Here is a 21,769-nt window from a genome sequence, read left to right as displayed (position 1 = left end):
GGCGTATATCGGCGTCCTAAAATTAATATAATTTAATAAAAATCTATCACATTTTAGTTTAATTCCACGAGATGATTGCTCTTCGAACAAACGTGCAGCTGCGTTCACTTTGCATGCAACGAAGCATGAGACTAGCGAAGGTCTTACATGGAAAATATGTATACGATTTGAATATACAGTAAAGAATAAGATGGCTATAGGCCACACATCAAACGGAAAAATTAATATGATTTTATAGCTATACAAGAAGATTATTTACAACGAGTTACTGATAAATAGTTAAATAAAATTATTTTAAAAATTCATAAAATTTATATGCATGCATGATTATACTTATTTTTGGTTTGTACAAGTTAGTGTTTCCACTACTCTAACTATATAGAGATACATGCAAGCAGCCAGTTGACGGAACCCCTCGCCATTTCAAAGGAAGCAAAATATTTCCTGAGCTAACTAGTCCTAATCTTATAAATGACTCCATAATTAACGGTTGAAAAAGTTCAAAACATCAAAATAGTACAAAATCCACAAGGACTATAAAACGCCGAATGTTTTTTTCTTATATTTATACGCAGTGATCAGTCAAAGTTTTGAAGTGATATTTCTTGAATCAAAATCCAAAATTACACTTTTTCAAGTTAAAGCTATGGTGTAACAGCCTTTAACAGTCGGTTATGTCTTAGCAAAACGACATACCAATTTCATATACAAATAAACTGCACTGACAGCAAAATTAATACGTATATATAATAAACGAAATATATCTACCTGTTTAATTAAACTCTTCAAAGCTTATAAATGATGAATCGTTCCTCTTTCACTTTGATCTACAACTCTTTTTTCAGTGTTTATAATTTATATACTCTTTTCATACTTTATTTCGCCATTTTAGTTCACAAAACGTTTTTACAAAATATGTCGCAAACATTTCGCGCAAGCGGAAAACTAACAAAACCATATAACGTCGAGAGTCCATGACGTAGAATTTGGGCAACTTTATATGTTCAGTTAAAATACTCGGGTGTAATAAATCACACAGCAGAATTAGTACCCTCGCACGGCGCTTTGCGTCGGCTCGGGGACAAGAACCAATGGCAATGGCAATGGTTGGGTTTGTCAATTATTTTGGTACTGTGGAATTTCAAAGTCCGAGAATCAAAATTTGACTGGCTTCGCTTCGGTGTACCTCGCCACAGGTGAAGGTGCTACAATTTGTGATTCAAATAACATTGACTCAGAGTTAGACCATTTGAAGGATGTTCTACCCATGACTGGTTATCCGAAGAAATTCAAGAACATAATTTATTATGAATGAACAGTAAAGACAGAAACAAGACACTGAATATCTATTCTTGGTCTGTTTACCATTTATTGGTCCAGCTTCGTATAAAATCGCTAAGAATATTAAGAGTAGTTGGAATACAAGTTTACCATTCAAGCAATAACAAATTGTTTCGCGCTCTTTACACGCAAATACAGCGTCGATGAACAACCGAAACCTATGGTGCATGTGTACCGGATTCCACGTGAATGTGATTTGGTTAACATTGAAGAGACCGGTAGAAGTCCCTCAATACTTCTAGAAGAACACAAGACGAACTCCTAGAAAGGTAAACTGGATAAGTCTGCTGTAGTTCACCATGCGTGGACTTATGATCATCGCATTAAATGGAAAGATGCGAGCATTTTAGCGAATAATAAGTATACCGTCTCTCGTAAAATGAGAGAATCTATTGAAATCTATAAACATCAAACTATCGCCCAAGAGAGAAAGCCACTCAAAAAATAGTACGTGGCGTGCTCTTTTTGGTATTATGGAGATTTAGCATTGGGACGTGAACGTCAAAGACGACGTGAAAATGGCGAGTAAATGGCGTGGCATGTCTATATTTGGGCGCATCACGCCATTTTATGGCCATTTTCACGTTGCTTTGACGTTCACTTCCTTGTGCTAAATCACTCTATTTGCTAGCTGGAGATACTTTTTTGGATCGGAGCGCGCGCATTAATTAGAACTATTTCTTTTTCATAATTGTTTGGTTAAGAGAAACCGTTTAATTAATGGCGCAAGCGAACAAATCACGACGAACGTGCATGATTTTTAAATGACGGGTAGATGTGTATTCAGGTAATTGCACTGATGAAGGCCCAGGCTAACGGACCGAAAGCTTTGCAGTATTAATTACTTACATGGTGTACCTACCACCTAATTTATCTATTGATGTCACAAAACAGTCTACCATGACTAGAAGAGTTTTCATTAACATTCTTTTATGATTTGCCTCTTTTTTATTAATGGATTTAAGTCGCGGTAGATCAGGGGCCGGTTGTATAAAAACGTCGTTAACTTTAACTATGATTAGCGCTAATCACTGTTGTTAAATCCTTAACTATAATTAGTTAACTACACGACTTAACTGCGTTGCACAAAACGTAGTTAGTCGGATGATTAACTAATCACGTAGTCAACTTGCGTGGAGCTTGCGTGGGGTTTATAAACAGAGAAATAACATGAAGTATCTCGAAATTATTGACCGCTATTATTGATTTTGAACAAGACTGTGGACTCGTGTTTACAAAAATTGAGAGTATTTTGATCTAAAATATTGGGAAAAATGCAATAAAACAAGGAAAAAATTCAAAATAATTCAACGAAAATGGCGCTCTTAATATAAAAAGGTCCCTTTGAGTCAAAATACCGGCTGCAGTTGAAAGTGGAGATGGCTAATCTTTGCTAGGATCGCAATTTGGCATCGACACGTCTCCCGAAGCAAAAATATACTCCGTTGCTTCCCAAATGAAAAAATGAAAGCATATTGAAAGTTAACAAGCTTCGACGGGGCCTTTTCTGAGTCTATAACGGTTGACAACCTTGGTATGTGTTGATTTTATTGTTTTCTCACTCCTCGAAAGCTCAAGACGCCATTTTTAACTACGATTTGGAAAGTTAACGATGCCGTTGAGGATAGTTAACTTTAACTATTTTTTAACTGCAATTAAGGCTAACTACACTTTTATACAACCGGCTTAACTACGTGATTAAAGTTAACTACCTCTTAACTACTTTTTTAATTTCTTTTTAACTGCAGTTAGCGCTAACTACGTTTTTATACAACCGGCCCCAGATTCTTTCGTTGTTTTCTTAAATAATTTTTCTGCTTTCCTCCTACGGCTTTTTACCATCTTGATTGCATTGGAAAACCAAATGGAACATGTGGCCTTATCGTAATATTCTTCTTTAGAAGTGGAGCATGCACATCCAGTAAACTTTATTAATAGAGTTGTAATTAAACCTTTTGGCAAATTTATTTACATTTGGATCAGCTTGGGAAAGAAGCCTTGATGAAAGTAAGTCCCTTTTCAGCGAAGGAATGTTAACGTTCTTAAGTTTCCTGTACAGACCAATTACGATACTTTGAAACCGCCGTTTCTCGCAACATGGAAACGACGCTAAGACGGTTTATATAATAACTACAGTGAAACACGCAATTTGATTGGTTCGTAGGCGTGCAGTATGAGACAAGCCTGCACGGAAAGTTTACAATGCCGCTTTGGGCGGGAAATTTGACCGTTGTCTCATTGTAGTTATAGTTTATAAAGAAAATACTAAATGGTTTTCTGTGCAGGATTGCGTGATACTGCACTCGGGAAATTGCTCGACTTTCGGAAAGCGTGAAAAAGCACGAGCCGTAGCTATAAAGCCGAGTGCTTTTTCACGCTTTCCGAAAGTCTCCCAATTTTCCGCATGGAGTATCACGCAATACTGCACCGAAAACCACTTAGTATACCTTTAATACTCGACGACAGTGCGTCTATGTATAGTAAATGAAAGTGTGTCCACGTCCTGTGTTGTTAATTTTCGTAATATATATAAGATGGATTCCAATTCATAATCTCTTAAAATTTCGTAAAATTCTACTTGTTGTTGAAAGTTTGGCAAAGGACCCACTGAACTTCGTAATCTTTTTGAATTTTATAAAACAATCCCTGTATAAGCAGCCATTAAGCGGAAGGGCTATTGTTTAAAAATAAGTATTCATAATAACAATAAAAAAGAAAACGGTATACTCCACCATGGTCGAATTTTCTGAGAAACGGAATACTCGACCATGGTCAAATATACCGATGAAATTCCCAATGACAGAAGTCAGAAATTTTAAAAGAATACACCGGTAAAAATGTCGAATATCAAAAGGAAACGTGGCGTGTGTTGTTTGTATTTTATGTGGTAGCTTTTTCTGCCGAATAGAGGGAAGGTGTTAATAATGGGTTTCAAAGAAAATAATCCGTGCAATAACAATATGCTATTTATATTTTCCCGTCCATATTATCTAACTATGTTACACGTTTTAGTCCTTTACTCTAAAATATATTAAGAATTCTTTAAATTTATTTATCGCAATTGTATCAGAACAAACATTTTCAATCGTCAACAGATATGTATAAACGATCTAGGTATTGAGCTTTACAGACGTTTGCGCCATTCTATATAAATCATAGAAGAATATATATAACTATTAAACGGGTTTTCAAGACTTTGAGTTCATATTTATTAGGGTTTTATTCGGTAGAAAGGTCATTCACAGCACTACCTAATTTATAGGTCTGCCTAAACATGTGAAATAAAACAAGTTAAAAAAGAATAATTCTGTATGTATGCACGAGACCTCATAAACTGGAGAGCAGAGCACGTGGACTTTATCTTTGAAGAATTGTTTAGCTTCATATTTTATATAACACTTGCCAGCATCATACGTGTCGCAGATTTTAAAATAATCAGCCCATTCTTTACATTTTTAGGGTTAAAAAATTCTAAATTCATTCTAAAATATTTACGTCACAATTGCGCATTATAGACAACATCAAATGCCCATGAGCGCAGTAAAATGTGAGGCTCCAAGATGTAATAACGGCTTTTCAGACAATATATACGCAGTGGCGTCGCTGGGAAATAACTATAATAAACACTTTGAAAAAAGCGTCACTCATTTTCTGCTGACGTTTTAAAGACCCTATATCAGCAAAATCTTCAAGTACAGAATATTTATGCCGTCGACATGATTTTGATGCGAATGTTTATACTAAAATTTAAATTTACGCCATTTTTAAAGTTAAGCGATGTTGCAAAAGCATTTCATAATCGGTTATGTCTTTGTTAGACGACTTATCAAGCTCACATGCAAAAACAGCGTTCTTTATACACAAAACCATTGCAGGAATAAAAAAACAGAATATAGACACGCACTGGTTTTAAAACTTAAAAAACGAATTTCACGCTTCCGTGTGACTAACAAAACTATCCAACGATCATGACATAGAATTTGGACAGTTTTAGGTCCCGTTATGTTCTGTCACAATACCATGCAGGTTGTAATTCCTAATCTCCGAGCGGAATTAGTACCCTCGCCCTCGGGGATTACTTTTGCACATATTAAATATTATCTTGCATGTAGGACTCATGCATTGTATTCATATTCCTCTTTGCTGCATAATACGCTGGTGTCGGTATATACTTGTGAAATGGACCCATATCAATGAGAAATCCAACGTTATCTTTCATTTTGCAGGCTGTCTCAAAAAACACGAGAACATCTGCATCTGGTGTTTTCTCAAAGTTCCCTTTCAATGTTGGGTATTGTTCCATCTTGATCTCTAAGATGGTGTAATCGCTCAACGAAGTCGTTGGCCACAGCATTGATCATGGATATTCTCTCATTGATCTCTTTGGGTCGTAAAAACATCGGCGATAGCAATGATCGGTCCGCATACCACTCGTCATAATCACAAGATAGGATCTCAGTCACATTTCTGCCAAACACCGTCATAGTTGACTCTAAGCCAGCTCTCATTGGGAAATTTGCTTTGATCTTTAAAACCGCAGCCAAGGAATTTACGTCGTAAAAGTTCACAATGTCCATGTCCAGTATTTTCTCTCGATATATCGGGCCGAACTTTTTGAAACGTTTCGTTACTTTTTCGTAATGCGTTCCCTTACCAAACGTATAACCCAGGATATTTGAAATCGTTCCTTTTGGGCCAGGTATTGCAGAGAATGGCAATGTTTCGTTGTCGTTTGATAGCGTAGACATGTCAGATGCTAACCTACGTATCATTTGCATTGAACCGCGCGTAATTAGCCGACATTTAACGTTAAAGAAACTTGAAATTGAAGATAAAAACCTCATTGCTGTTTTTTCGTGTTCCAGTCTAATCAAGCAGTGCGAAGAAAAGAATAGACGCAAAACCTCGCGTCACAGCTGAACTGCACTTCACTCGATGAACATCGTTTGTTTTTAGATTTTTCGCACGTTTAGTCTATCCCTATACAGTAGGCTTGCAGGGTGTCATATTCGAGTGGATACGAATACTAAATAAGATATTTTTTCCACTCGTACGAATGGTACGGATGGTACGAATAGCAGGGTCATTTGGCGTGCATGCATTTAAGACCGTGCTCGGGCAGCAGGAGATAGTCAAACATCGCAGCATGACACAATTGACGAAGCGAAAACTCTTATACCAACCACAATTTCCCTTCTACCATTTGTATACATTTGTGGCGCGTTCACGAAACTAAAATATAGAATATATAGAGATTACGTCATGGTTGGCGAGTGCGTACGATTTTTATGCACGAGTTGTGAAGGATCGCAAAACCAACGAGTGAATGTTGCGAACGAGTGAGTTTGCGATCCTTCACAACGAGTTCATAATAAAAATTGTACAAACGAGCCAACCATGCATAGATCAAGCAATTTGTTTATTAAATGTGTATAGAGATCAATTTGAGTATTTGACAACGACACGCTTTAAATACAAAAACACAACGAGCAACACAAATCGAAATTTTATGCATCAAAACATATTTATTACCGTTTAGTTTCTTTGCAATTTTGTTCAAAGGAAGTTAGATATTCTATCTGAAAGATTTGAGAATGTGCATGCTGAATGTGAAAATATCTTGAATATGAGAATTATGTTTTGAATCTCACTCTTATATTTTGACGCCATCTTGAAAGAAAATGTAAACGAATTGCCGCCAAATTGACATACGACAATTTTTCACGTGTGAAGAATATTTTGAAATTGCATGAAATTAATTTACACAATGAAATATGATTTTTATTTCATCATTCCGCTGTGCATAAATCTCTATAGGCTACACATATAATAAATATATTCTGATTCGTCAAATTTGACGTATTAAGCTGTTATATATTCACCTGAAATATATAATTCACCTTCAGGTGAATATAACAAATTTCAAAATGGCGGTTAGCCGTTTTCTGGACGTTTCTTACAAAGAGATAAGCGAACAAATGCAGTTTTTGTGTCAATTTGCTTGTGCAAAAATACTAAAATAATTATTCGCCTTAAGCTCGGGGATTATCGGGGAATATCCACCTCGACTTCGACTCAATGAACTATTTCCCAATAATCGCCTCGCATTCGGCGAATAATTGCTAAATGGTGGGATAAAATTGTCCGCGGCTACAGTATGGGACATATGTGAACTTATAACGAGCAAGACTTTACAAGCGTTTGTTCAAGTATAAATGAGTGCTTTATAAGCGGAAAAAGTTTATAAATCATGAAGATGGCGCAGGTTATAGCTAAGACGACGGCTTTAAGGGGGACGTAAAGAGCCGTGGAGTCTATTCCCTATCTACATTTTAGCATGAAACATATAATCGTCTATATTACTAAATTTTGAGTTTTATGAACTAGATCGAACTACATAAAATATGCGTCAGACGCTCAGTTTTAATTTGAGTAGCTACATTCGCAAATACTTAATAGAGTGCGCATGAAGTTAGCATGAAGAAACTGGAAGTTGAATGATCCGCTGAACGCCAATAAGATGGTCACAATTATGTCACATGCAACCACGGTTTATTTCGATTGGCCAAAATTAACATTGGCGACGTGGGAGCAAGAAAACTGACAGAATTTAAAGTGCCTATATCACTCATGGCGTCTTTACGGATTTGGAAAGAGCGTAAAAAGTTAGTTTATAAAGTATAAATCCTTTTTTGATATAAAACAATAGTTTCCGAGATATCGGGTTTCAAACAGGGCGTTTTTCGCATTTTTTAAAAAAAAGGCGTGTTGCTCTGGGAACTGGGACTCAGGAACCTAATTTGCAAGCACGCCGTCTTTCCTAATAAAAACATATATTTTCGCTGGTGGTATCCTTTGCGTTTTTCAAAATAATGCCGGAACGGTGTGTTGTCTACGGTTGTAACAACACAGCTAATTCGGAGAAAGGTATATCTTTATACCGTATACCTTATTGGGACGATAGCAGGCAAATTGCGAGAGCCAGAAGAAAGAAATGGGAGGACTTTATTCGGCGGAAAAGAGACAAATGGCTGCCAAGTGCTAGCTCAGTTGTGTGCTCTAAACACTTCGCGGAAGAGTGTTTTGATTACGGTTCGAGCACTGTAGAGAAGTACAAGACCCCGAAGCTTAAGCGTGATAAAATTGGAGTAACTGCTGTGCCTTCTCTGCTGCCTGAAGCGACATCTTTTGATAGTGAACGCACCATGCGCTTACAACGCCGAGGGAAGGTATGTGTCATATCTCGTGTATACTCACCTATATTTCATTTTTAATTGTGCGTTTTACTAGCTTTGGTCTGTACTTATATATTTTATTACTTTTAATAGGTTGTATTTAAAGCTAAGATATAAAATCTTTCGAATAATTTTTAGAGAGTACTTGAGGGACCCCCAACTGTGGAAGATCCTCAGCCTTCTACGTCAACAAACGTGAGTATTTTAGATTTTAATACGTATTATTGGTTTGGTGTATTTACAAAACACTATCTACAATTATAGATTACATTTCCGGAAAGAGTTTCAACTGGTGAGGAACCTGTACCTTCAAGTTCAACCTCAACGAAACGAAAAGAGGTGAGATTTTTGGACTATGGAACCGATGGTATCATATGTCATAGAGTGATGTTTAGAAACAGTCAGTGGTCATGCATACCCTGATAAGGCCATATACTAATGACAGATGCTTGTGTTGTAAACATACAAAAGGTCTATTGCAAATAAGTACTTTTGTCTTTATAGCATGGGGAATGTAGCAATTGCAAAGCTTTATTGCTAAAAAATAAGAGGCTTAAAAGTGACTGGCTATCTGCAAAAAATAAGCTGGAAGTTTGCAGAAGGCAAATTGCAAGAAGTTCTGGTAAGTCATATGTATTGATTTCTTTTGGTCTTATGTCACACCAGTTTACTACTCAGAGCAATAGAATCAACATATGCTGTAGCCTCTGCCCTCTGTGTATAAACTTGCACATACTGTAACATGCAGTGTCCCAGCTGCAATAGTTAACAATATAATAAATTTTCTATGATTGTAAAAAACACAGGAGAAGATGCACATCCTAGTACCATGTCAACCACAGCAGGTGATGATGCACATTGTAGCTCAGACATTGGAATACCTCCATCAGATGATTTTGATGAGCTATTAAGCTCAGATATTGAAATGCCTCCACCATACTAATGAACGCCCGGGAATGCCCGGGAATGCCCGGGGAGATTCGTTGAATGCCCGGGAATGCCCGGGAATCGGGAAAGAATGCCCGGGGAGAAAAATCACGGTATAATTTAAAGTTCTAACTATGAACAGTTTATTATTTGATTAAAAATACCTTTTTCATAATAAGTTGTCACTCACGTTTTGAAAAAACATTGCCCGGGAGTCGGGAAAGAATGCCCGGGGGGCGGCAAAATCATGCGTCAATATCATATAAACGACCATTGTATATTATATAGAAAATCATTGTAGGCAAGGTACACAAATGATAAACTATAACAAATTTTTAAGTTAAGGATGCAAAGTGATAATATTTTATTACTGTTTCTATAAATGTAGTACTTCGTAATAACAATGAGATAACATGATTGAACTGGATACGATCAAGCACTAACGCGCATTAGCTATTTCGTGATAGCATTCGTGAACACATAACACATATTACATGGACTTAACTTACATTTTAATTTTGAATTGCCCAAATATTATTAGCGTTCAAATTTTTTCTTTGTTCTTACACTTTTTACTCTCTTTTTTTGTCCTGGTTTCCTTGCAATTGTTGGCGTTCTTGGAACACTCAGGCATCCATCTGTTGAAACCACCTGTTTTTTCTTAACTTGCAAACCATTCATGGATACATGTGTTAGCAAAATGCATAAATATAGAATTTTTTTTGTATACATATATACACGCAGAAAAAAACAAAAAAGCAAACTTACCAACTCGTTTCAAGATATCTCTGGCCACAACATCTAGAGTAGATTTCCCAAAGAATATCTCCTCAGACTTTACTTTCGGAAGTGGTGTATTGCGCAAAAATATGCGCTCCATCTTTACCGCGCTCTCCAACATTCCCAGTTTCGAGGCAATCTCCAACCGTTTTATGGCCTCGCGGAAATCGAAGCTACCATTTACATGCGTGCAGGACTGACGAATGAATTTCCCGAACTTTTTAACAGTTGAATAGTGCTGCAAGGCTTGACTTGTCAAAATGACACAAACAATCTATAAACTACTAATTTTTATATACAAACAGCCCAATCACCACCTATGACGTAATGCTTGTTATGTGCACTTTGTAATGCAAATTAACTCATAATAAAAAGTGACAAAACAAGTTGTGATAATTAGTCGTAAACAAGAACTGATTTTTCATCGAATACGTGAACGTTCATTCAAACAAAAAATTCAAACTTTACATTGTTAATTTTTTCGTCTAATATATATATATATATATATACTCCGGCCGTCATAACTCCCATGATTTCACTCATTCAAATACTTTTCCGGGACTCGGAAAAGAATGCCTGAGTAATAATGTTGGGTGAAAAATATTATAATAAAAACGTCTTTTAATGAAAGTTTGAATAGTTCTTGTAACTTATATACGCATTATATAAAAAGGTAATACCAACTCTAAAAACAAGTCGATGACTCATCTTGTTTTTGTAATAGGAATGTTGCCTGTCTTTGTTCTGTTAATTACATTAATTAACATTATTACAGGAAGAGCCTAAAGCCTAAAATACCCCCCAACAATATTCGCAAACAAACAAATGCACAAACAACGTCATAAACATACTTCATTTGTGATGACTTTTTAACATGAACACGAAAAGTGAGTCAAATTGACCGCTGGCTTAGCATCACCGCCGAACAAACCCATTTTAAATTAACTTCGTTCGGAAAATAAAAATAAGTAGAAAGTCTTTAATAGGCGTGTTTAATAGGCCATGTGGTACAAGCGGTTTAGTAATGCCGAATATTATAAGAAACATTCAAACTTTTGTTATTAAAAAAGATATTTTTATTATTATTTAACCAGTATTTCTCCCCGGGCATTCTTTCCCGATTCCCGGGCATTCCCGGGCATTCAACGAATCTCCCCGGGCATTCCCGGGCATTCAACGAATCTCCCCGGGCATTCCCGGGCATTCCCGGGCGTTCATTAGTAGGACCCATATGATGAAGAAGAATCAATAAGTGAATCAACTGAAACTGAGACAGAGGATGAGGCAAATCCTCAACATAAAAGGTAAGGCCATAACCCTGATAGAATATACAGTAATATGCAAACATGATACAGTAAATAGAGTAGAAAACAATCCAGACAACACATTTTTCCTTATATATGACACACCAGCTATAATGCCCAAGTGACTGAAATATATAATTAAAATAAACTGTTATTTTTTAGAATCTTTTTGAATGATTCCAATTTAAGAAAAGAGCCAAAGTTTATTGTGTTTTTTACACAGTTACTTGCTCTCTTCAAATTTTGCCATGCCTGCAAATGTGACAATCCTCTTGTTGAAGTTCGAGAAAATGGTACAATGGCAGAAGTGACCTCCATATGTGCTAACCCGAAGTGTGGCAAGACAAGCAAATGGTTCAGTCAGCCATATATGACAGGCACAATGGTTCCAGCTGGCAATTTATTACTTTCATTTGGAATTCTTGTAGCTGGCACATCAGCCACCAAAGTCCTGAGAGTATTCCAGCATATGGGATTGAAATGCATCTCACTTTCAACTTTTTTAAGCATCAACATGTGAGTGTAGTCATAATATTTAGCTGACAATGTGCATTTGATTTTATCCTGTCTAATTAGTTTAAATACTGAAAGTTGATAATAAGTAGTTAGGTGCATGATTCCAGGAGTGTTGTCCAGTGTTTTATTGTACTTTTATAATCATAATTGCAGGAAAAATTATTTCCTGTGATATATCTTCATTGGAAAAAGTATCAAGAGGGATTAATTTCAAAATTGAAAAACCAAGATGATCTCATGATATCTGGTGATGGAAGGCATGACAGCATGGGTCATAGTGCCAAGTATTGTGCCTACACAATATTTTGCTGTACAGTTCCATTCATCATTCATTTTACACTGGTGCAGGTATGTAACTAAAGTACAAATTTTAGGAGATTGATACCAGCTCTACAGGCAAAATTATATTATATTATTTATAGAGAAACGAAGTGGGTAGCAGTCCTGCAATGGAGTACCATGGGTTTGTACGGGCTATGGAATATCTTCTGGGCACTGGCTTACTTGTGAAGACTTTTGTTTCCGACCGACATTCAGGAATTGCAAAACACATGAGGGAAAAGCTGGCCAGCATCAAACATTACTTTGATGTTTGGCATCTAAAGAAAAGTATGTTGTTGAAATAAGAAATAGAAGTTTTTATTCTATCCCTTTCCTATTATATATGTAATAACCATTTACCAATATATATGTAACTGTTAGGGACTCAGGGGTGGGGGTATTATGGGAATATGAAAGAAAACAACCTGTATTTTGTTCTGTATATTCTTGTGTTATAGAAATCACAAAAGTTTTGACAAAAATTGCAAAAGTTAGTGGAAATGAGATTTTGAATGAGTGGATTAAACCATGTGCAAACCATCTATTTTGGAGTGCCATGACCACAAAAGATGGAAATGGTGAAGTTATTTGGGCTAAGTTTTCATCGTTCTTCAGCCACGTTGTCAACAAGCACAAAAATCTCAAAAACCCCGTTTTTGATAAGTGTGCTCATGGAGATGAGATTCAACCACGGAAGTGGCTGGATGAAGGTAAGTAACATTTTAAGTACTGTATTTATATCTTTATTACACTAGATAGACCCTCTGATTTATTTTCAATTATAGTTTCGATTGTGTGAGAATGATGTTCTTGTAATCTCTATTATAGATTCTATTGCATATGAGAAAATGGTGGCTGCACTTACAAATACAAAGTTGATGAATGGTATAAAGCAGGCGTCTCCTTTCGGCCAGACAAGTGCTCTAGAGGGATTCCATTCAGTGCTCAACCAGTTCTCACCAAAAATGATTGGATACAGCTATCAAGGAATGTTTTGCAGGTATTAACATTATGGCTGTGATCTTGCAAGTTTAAATATATTTAATAACAAAATTTGCTTTGGAATATTTTAGGCATGCACTTGCTGTAATCCACTTTAATAATAATCTGCATCGGAGGAACAGAATGAAGGATGGCGTTGAACAACTTCATGTTGTGTACCCAAAATTTAAAAATGGAGAGGCTGTTGTTAGAAATGTAAAAGTGAAGCAAAACTTTGGTATGTACAGTATATCACATTCTACTTTTAACACTACAGCAATTAACACTATCTATTTTGCACTCCCATAATAATTATGCAAATCATTATATTATATAATTGCCTTTCTTGAAGATTATGTTGATGAAATATACAATACAATGATTGATGCAATCTCTAACAAAAAACTCAAGAAGGCAATTGAAGAATTAAAAGGTTTAACACCACCACCAATGAACAAAATGCTTGACATGCAGCCACGTGCTGAGGCTATTGACAAAAAGAAAAGAAGGGAAAACATGCCCATTGTTAATGTGCCACCAACAAATCCTGGTTAGTTACCTTACTTGCTCTAGTAGTCTTATATTCAATGCTAAGTTGAAGGTAAATTTGCATGATGCGATTTATCACACACTTATGATTTGTGCTACAGCTGATGCCATCACTCCTTAACATGTAAACATACAGTATCAACTCATCATTATTATTGTTTTTGCATTTTAGTACCTACTGTTGTGATTCCAAATCCTGGTGATAGCACTGCACGAAACAAGCCAAAGTGCAAAGCATGCAAACAACCAATGAAAGGCCACAAAAATGTTAAAGATTGCCCCAAGAACCAAAATAAATAATTTTGTAAAAGGGCAGAGTTTAATTGTAAAATATATTATTATTCAAGTTTGAGGTGCTATAACAAAACATTGCTAATGTATCTGCTATTAAATTCCTACATATATATTTACAGCAAATTTAATCCTCTTCCTCCAGATCTTCATAACCTTTGAAGTCATCCTCCTTTTCCTTGAAGGTAGTGCGGATAGCATTGTAAGCACAAGCCGGCAAAGGGATTCGCTTGTCTTTTAAACGCCCATGAATAAGTCGTGTGAATTGTCTATATGCCACCACACGAAGAAACCTAAAAACACATATAGTCATATAGGGTTATATATTTACTTTGTATAGAACCAAGGCTGCAGTACTGCAGTAGAGAATAGGGTTATAGGGATACAAATTAATTGGGATACAAGTTGATTATATTATCTCAGAAAAATAATATTTTAATAATTTTATATAGAGTGGATACTAACCTATTCTTTGAACTAACTTGTCGATATTTTTGTCCAGTACGCGTTTTAAAATTATCTGCAGCTAGTTCCAAAGACCATCTATTGAGACAAATTGCATCGAATCCAGGGTGATTTGTAATACACGTTTGTTGGGTGTTAGTAGCATCATCATCAGATGACTCAGAAACACGAACAGAATCATCTATAGTCAATGTCAATGCAGCGGCACAGTTTGGAATTTCAGTGCAACAGTGACACTCCTTCGCCTCTACTAAATTTTCAGTATTGCAGTTTCCACAATTGCACCTAAAAAAGATACACTGTCAGTATGCTTCAGTTGTCTTTTGAAAAATATATATGCCAATATGGCAACCACACAATATTTTAACATAGAAAATTGTTTGATTATCTTACCAAGAACTCACTGGGTTTTCTCCGCTTAGACGAAGACTTAATTCTTCTATTTCCCTTGCATGCTGTTCTTGTCTTTGAATATATTCTTCACCCACGAATCGTCAGCTAAAGGCTCATCAGTGTATGCTAAAACATCCTCATCGTCTAGTAGTTCCTCCTCAACGGCATATGAAAGCTCACTTTCATATCCGTCTTTGGACGCCGTTTCGTATGTTTCATCCTCAATTTCATACTCAGGGCAACTGTAAGAGCCCTCGTCAGAGCCAGATAACGACTCTAAGCCAGACATAACAATTTATTCTGAAATATTTGCGTTTTTGTCAGCCGCCAAGCAAAAACGTAGTTGATTTTATAGTATTTGACCAAAGACCGGTTCCTGAGTCCCAGTCTCCTGAGCAACACACCTTTTTTGCAAAAATGCCCTGTTTGAAACCCGATATCTCGGAAACTATTGTTTTATATCAAAAAAGGATCTATACTTTATAAACTAACTTTTTACGCTCTTTCCAAATCCGTAAAGACACCACGAGTGGTATAGGCACTTTAAGTCTCTCCCTTTAGTTCGTGTAATAAATTATCCAAGCACTTTTGTCAAAACAGACTGAATTTTAAGAAAACAAGACGCCGTTCTGGCGTTAACTCCGGCGCACGTGCCAGTCTTCAATATAGAGCTTCTGAACATAAACAATACAGTTCGCGTATTGTTTCGCATACATATTCGCATTTAGATGCCTTGCGAACCTAAATGTTCGATCGCGAAATTCAGAAGCACATCGCAGTATAGAAGTTCAATTGTTTAAAAATGTAAATAAACCGCATGATACATTCGCTTCGTCTTACAGTTTGCCTTTGGAATTTGCGCTTATATAGTTATATTAAATCTCCGATCCTGTGCAAACAACGCGACGTGTCAACGCGCCCATACACGACCACATCATATTGTTAAACGGCGAAATAGCAGCGATATTATTAAAATAGGACCGGAATCTACATGTATTAAATATATTCTTACCCCAATTCTATCTAAACTTAATCGAACAGCATGGAAAGAACGGTTTATTTGTTCCTCTTGGAGAAATTGCCGTATCATGCGAGCGAAATCGAATCGCACATTGGAAAATTAGCTAAAGCTGTGCACCACAACTCTTGGGAGATAAGACTGGGACGTAGATAAATACGGTCACATACACGTTTTAAATACAAGTAATATTTCGCGCCATTACACACTTGCGACGACGAAAAATAAAAAAAACAAAAACAAAAACAAAACAAAACCGGGGCGAATTTTCAACTCCGTCGCTGACGCCGGAGTAATAATAAACTGGTGGGAAATTGTCTAATATTAACAGGAAACGTGGCGCGTGTTGTTTGCATTTTTTGGTGCTAGCTTTTACTGGAAAGGTGTTTGAAAGAAAATAAACAGTGCAATAGCAATATGCCATTTATATTTTTAAATCGATATGATCTAACTATATTACAAGTGTTATTCTAAAACATATATATCAAGCATTGTTGAAAGTTTATTTATCGCAGTCATATCAGCACAAATATTTTCCATTGTCAACAGGAATGATATTATTAACCTCAGTCTTTGTAGTAGTAGGCCTCGCAGAACCCACTCTATATAAATATTCAATAAGATAACTATTATAAAAAAGTTTTCGAGGTATTAATTATGACGGTTTCATCCGGAGGACGAAAGGTCATGCATTCTGACAAAATAATGTACTGTACAAACCATACAGACTGACAAAATATGTGGAAAAAAAAGTAAAAATAAGCACAAGACCTTTTTATCGCAAAACACCTTATTACTGAAGTTGTTTCTTGCACCACAGTTTAAGTCGCAGATTTTATAAGGGTATTGCCGTTTTTGTCGTCCATCTTCCCTGCAAGAATTGTTCTTAAAACGGTTAGTATTTCATATGCTAGGTGTGGCGGAAATTTGTGTAAACCTGTAAAATATTTATGTCACAATTTATGCTGCATTAGAGAGAACATTGAATACCCAAGAGCACAGTAAAATGGGAAGTTACAAGTTATTATAACCGCTTTCTAAACAATACACGCAGTGGCGTCGCCAGCTCGAAAAGTTGGAGTGGCGCGGGGGCGGGACATATTCAAATATTCGTGCTTTACATTATCCATTTCGTGTCAAATTGGTTGTTTTTGTTGTTTGTGAACATGAATATATGAATAGGACTCCCCCCTTCACTTAACGATGCTGGAGACGCCGCTGAACATACGCTTGGAAATAGCTAGTGACAAGTCGCTTGAAAACACTCATATTCTCAAAGTTCGAAACATGAATGCAAGGCAGGACTTCCGGTATTTCCAGACCAGAATTTTCAGAAAATATCCTATGCTTATATGATCATAATCCTTAATTTCAGTTTTACTATAAATGTGGCACCCCAAAGCGTTTGTAAGATGTTAATCAATTATTCGACGAGGTTGAGGTAAATTCAGGGGTGGATCCAGCGCTAGTGCACTGATTTGCATTACAAAACAAAATGGCTATTTTGAGCAGTTTTTTTTGTGTCATGCAAATTAGTGCACTAGTGCTGATAATGATTTGTCGGTGGCGAGCAGATCCAATTACTTGTCGATGCCGAGGACAAAGGCAAATAATTGATCTGCGAACCACAAACAAATCACGATATTTTAGGAGAACCGAGTTCAATAATTTTTTTATCATTCATTATCTTATTCTTTTTTGGTATTTTCCGCGTTTTTTTCTTAGAGTAAGCAACACAACTCATTTTCCGAAAATTCGGCAAAGCGAGTTGCCATTATATTGTTTACAAAATTGAAGCCAATCCGCAAGTTCAGAGTATTATTTGCACGAAGTTACCTACAGGTAAATTAACCAATCAAAAATTGAGATTACGATAAAGTGAATGATAAATATTATTATGAGTATTATTTTTGCACATATATAACTTATCTTGCTACATGAACTTAGATTCAGATATTCGGATGTACCTTTCTTTCAATTCTTTTATTGAATTCAATGGAGAAGTAGCGTAATTTCGGGGAAGAAAAGCAACGGTGCTTGAAAATAGCGAGGGGTGTACTGATAACGACCTAACCTAATACTGTTGGGACGGGGTCCTGAAGTTTATTGTTTAACCGCGAGTACTTTTTTGCTTTATTAATTATTTATAAAAACATACATGAAAACAATATTATACCTTTCTATGGTACCAATTTCGCTTACTTCATTCCGAAAGTATCCGTCGATATTTCTTGCATCTGTAAATATGAAGCATCCAAGTGCAACAACGAAAACAACGATCTAAAAACAACAAGTGGCAAAAAAGTAATCGATTTAACTATATTTGAGAAGTCAGGGTAGAAACGGTTTGGTATATCATAGCCGAACTAATACAAATAACTAAAACACTGTCCAGTTTATATAGGTTTAAAAGAAAACTTCCAACCGTTTCGATTTATGAAAGTCCCCGTTTTTTTTAATCTCAAGGAAACAACAATGAACAGTAAACGACAATTCAATAATCAAGCGATAATTTTTAGAACCATGCTCGAATTTACCCAGTTTGCTTTTGTGAACACGCCGAATCTCGCACCGATCCCTTTTCACCGTTCTCTAACATGCTAGTTCTTTATGCAGGATATCAATTAAAAAATAACAATTAGGATTTAGGATACATTATACTTGGTAATTCAGCCTTATTGCTGATGAAAAGGGCATGTTGAGTTTAAATACCTTCAACATCTCTTACGGTTCTTTAACGATCTTGCTTTTCTTCCCTTGGTATAGCAACAGCAGCAGCCTATGATTGAAATTGAAAAGAATGAGAATTAAAGCGTTGTTTTATATCTTCAGCGTGCTGCATGTGAGTTGGCGTAAGGACGCATGCGTCGTTTCAGCTGTAACTTCAAATACATGTACGTACTCGATCGCGCAAATCAGAAAAAGCTGTACGCCTTTGGTCATCTACTATTTTGGGTAAAGTGTTTTATTTTTGTGGATGGAAAGAAGGTTTGAATAAAGCGTCGTTTTATATCTTCAAGGTACTCGATCATGCAAATAACGCTGTGCGTGCGGCCTTGTGCATCAACTATTTTTGGTAAATGAAAACTAGTAGGCGGTGCACATGTTCACAATGAATATAAATACAACAGTGCACATATTAAGTATGTCTAATTTTTAGTTTTGCACATATATATATATATATATATATATATATATATATATATATATATATATATATATATTTATATATATATATATATATATATATATATATATATATATATATATATATATATATAATATTACTAGCTAGTATTTTCTAATTATTTTAATTGAGGCTGCTTAGTTTATAGTACACTTTGATCTGCAATATTTTTAGCCATTATGTAATTCTTCTGAAGGGGAAGTCAAGTTTGCCCTACGCACCATTTTAACAACGTGGGGCTCTGTCGACTTGAAACAGCTCAAATTTTCGTGATCAAAGACAGTTTCGTTTCCTTCTTTAACATCTTTTGTGCTGTAGCTCTCTTTCTCTGCTACCAATTTTGACAAGACGTGTTTATCTAGACGAGCAAATTCACGGATGTCAGTGATGAATCATCATGTTTATTTTATTTTCGCGAGTTTGAGTTCATATGTAAGTTCGATCGCAAAAATAGCCTAAACATGTTTTAGGTTTCTTAGCAATCTTGTCTTTCTTTGATCGTCTGGTACTGCAGCTAGCGTTCGTGTGAAAGAAAATGAAGGGTGTCGTTTTACATCTTCAGCGTGCCGTGAATTGGATAACAGATGCATGCGTCGTTGCAGCTGTAACATCTCAAGCCGCCGCACACGAGAAATATTAGTTGAGCTAAAAAGGTCGTTGGCTGATAGCTCTCGTGTGCGGCGGGCGTAAGGTACTAAAAGCTGTGCGCCCTTCTTCATGAACTTTTTGCATAGGTAAAGTGTTCTGCATTTTGTCTCTCGAAAATAAGTAGGCGTTTTAAAAAATCAAATGTTGAAAATTAACATAAAAACTAGACATAAGTAGCCATCGATAGATCTCAAATAAACAGTCAGCTAAAAATTATACTCTTTCTTACCTTTCTCATTTTATTTTCCTATTTTTATAATTTTGAAAAATCTATAATTACACACATGAATTTTTGCCTCAATTCCCTTTGGAATGGAAAAAAAATATTGTAATATTTAATTTTTGGCCTCGAAATACATACATCAGCTAGCGTGCATATACTAAGTATGTCTAATAATTTATGTAATGGGGTATATATTGGTGTAGAGCACGTGTTTGCTCATTATTTTAATTGAGGCTTCTCAGTTTTATAGTAGTTTAATATTTAATATTTATATTATTTTGCGGCTTTTTCATGTTAAAATCGTGATGACTGGTTTCTACTTGTCAAGGGCAATATAGCCTACAAAATAGATTCGTTGGGTAGAATGATTATGTGAATTATGTAATTATTATACCTCAATATTAGATCGTAATATTAAATTATCCTGGTTTTATTTATCCCGGTGGGTTTTTTTTTGCCTCTGGAAAATAAGGCTTGAAAATCCACTCTTTGAAAGTCAGCGGTGCCATATTCACATGTCGAAAATTAATGAAATATCTAGCTAGTTTAAAGGCCTGTTTACATGGAGCAAGTTACCCCGGCTAGGCGAGGTAAAAAGTGCCTCAGATCAAGGGCTTAACCTGATTAGTCTTTTATTATGCATGCAGTTTTCACCTCGCCTAGTTGGGATAACTCCCTCCATACATAAACAGGCCCTAAATAAACATTCAGTGAACATATTAAGTATGTCTACAACCTCTGGCATCCCGGTGTGAGACAGAAAAAAATCACGGCAAATACGTGAAAAAATGTATTTATTTTCGCTTTTACTTGCTGTATTCAAACACAATTTTTGCAGTAAATGTTAGGAAAATTACCATTGTTTTATATTTTAGTATTTTTACTCAGTTCTTCAGTGCTAGTTTATATGCATAATTTTGGTATTTTTACTCAGTTTTTACTAGTTCATATGCGTAATTTTTGCTTTTGTTTACATAGTGACTTCGTAACTGCTGAGGAAAGCCTCCTTTGCATTATTAGCGAGCTTTAGCAGTGACTACGAGTACGACTACGAGTACGAGATTCGTCATTCTCGCGCGTTGTTTGCTTACGCCATCAGCCAAAACTCGTAGTCGCCGGGCTTTCGAGTACGAAGTTTATCAAAAAACTCGTACTCAAATGCCCGGCGACTACGAGTTTTGGCTGATGGCGTAAGCAAACAACGCGCGAGAATGACGAATCTCGTACTCGTAGTCGTACTCGTAGTCACTGCTAAAGCTCGCTATTACTCCGGCGTCAGCGACGGAGTTGAAAATTCGCCTCGGTTTTGTTTTGTTTTTGTTTTTTTTTTATTATTTTTCGTCGTCGCAAGTCTGAAATGGCACGAACTATTCTAGTATTTGAAATGTGTATGTAACCGTATTTATCTACGTCCCAGTCTTATCTTCTAAGAGTTGTGGTGTACAGCTTTGGCTAATTTTCCGATGCGCTATTCGATTTCGCTCGCATGATACGGCAATTCCTCCAAGAGGAACAAATAAACAGTTGTTTTCATGCTGTTCGATTAAGTTTAGATTGAATTGGGGTAAGAATATATTTAATACATGTAGA

At 36.0% G+C, this 21,769-nt stretch overlaps 2 protein-coding genes and 1 long non-coding RNA gene across 3 annotated transcripts; 2 read left to right on the top strand and 1 right to left on the bottom strand.

The window, feature by feature from the left end:
- Positions 1–8,052: 8,052 nt before the first annotated feature.
- LOC114539072 (THAP domain-containing protein 10-like) lies at positions 8,053–9,519 on the top strand. Its single transcript, XM_028559866.1, has 5 exons — positions 8,053–8,570; positions 8,715–8,771; positions 8,841–8,915; positions 9,081–9,198; positions 9,383–9,519. Exons 1-5 carry the CDS (start codon positions 8,214–8,216, stop codon positions 9,517–9,519), a joined length of 744 nt encoding a protein of 247 aa, XP_028415667.1. The 5' UTR covers positions 8,053–8,213.
- Positions 9,520–11,976: 2,457 nt separating this feature from the next.
- LOC114541179 lies at positions 11,977–14,302 on the top strand. The gene is made up of 8 exons (XM_028561167.1): positions 11,977–12,103; positions 12,257–12,451; positions 12,526–12,712; positions 12,883–13,134; positions 13,253–13,424; positions 13,498–13,643; positions 13,758–13,955; positions 14,127–14,302. Exons 1-8 carry the CDS (start codon positions 12,068–12,070, stop codon positions 14,252–14,254), a joined length of 1,314 nt encoding a protein of 437 aa, XP_028416968.1. The 5' UTR covers positions 11,977–12,067; the 3' UTR covers positions 14,255–14,302.
- On the bottom strand, positions 14,213–15,191 carry LOC114542509. The gene is made up of 3 exons (XR_003689668.1): positions 15,104–15,191; positions 14,711–14,995; positions 14,213–14,538 (listed from the first exon to the last, which is right to left on the bottom strand). It is a non-coding gene; the product is annotated as an uncharacterized LOC114542509 (long non-coding RNA).
- Positions 15,192–21,769: the final 6,578 nt, after the last annotated feature.

This window comes from Dendronephthya gigantea, unplaced genomic scaffold (assembly GCF_004324835.1).
Source record: "Dendronephthya gigantea isolate DGI-Jeju-01 unplaced genomic scaffold, DenGig_1.0 000003F, whole genome shotgun sequence".
Lineage (NCBI taxonomy): Eukaryota > Metazoa > Cnidaria > Anthozoa > Malacalcyonacea > Nephtheidae > Dendronephthya > Dendronephthya gigantea.
Note: the sequence above shows the minus strand (reverse complement) of the source record. Positions and strands in the feature narration are given on the sequence as shown.

Bases quoted from the DNA above. Each gene is read 5' to 3' on its own strand.
- LOC114539072 (XM_028559866.1), top strand. From the start codon at position 8,214: ATGCCGGAACGGTGTGTTGTCTACGGTTGTAACAACACAGCTAATTCG. The intron at 8,571-8,714 runs GTATGTGTCATA...AATAATTTTTAG, and splicing joins GCTTACAACGCCGAGGGAAG to AGAGTACTTGAGGGACCCCC. The intron at 8,916-9,080 runs GTGAGATTTTTG...TTGTCTTTATAG, and splicing joins CCTCAACGAAACGAAAAGAG to CATGGGGAATGTAGCAATTG.
- LOC114541179 (XM_028561167.1), top strand. From the start codon at position 12,068: ATGCATCTCACTTTCAACTTTTTTAAGCATCAACAT. The intron at 13,135-13,252 runs GTAAGTAACATT...TCTCTATTATAG, and splicing joins ACGGAAGTGGCTGGATGAAG to ATTCTATTGCATATGAGAAA. The intron at 13,425-13,497 runs GTATTAACATTA...GGAATATTTTAG, and splicing joins TATCAAGGAATGTTTTGCAG to GCATGCACTTGCTGTAATCC.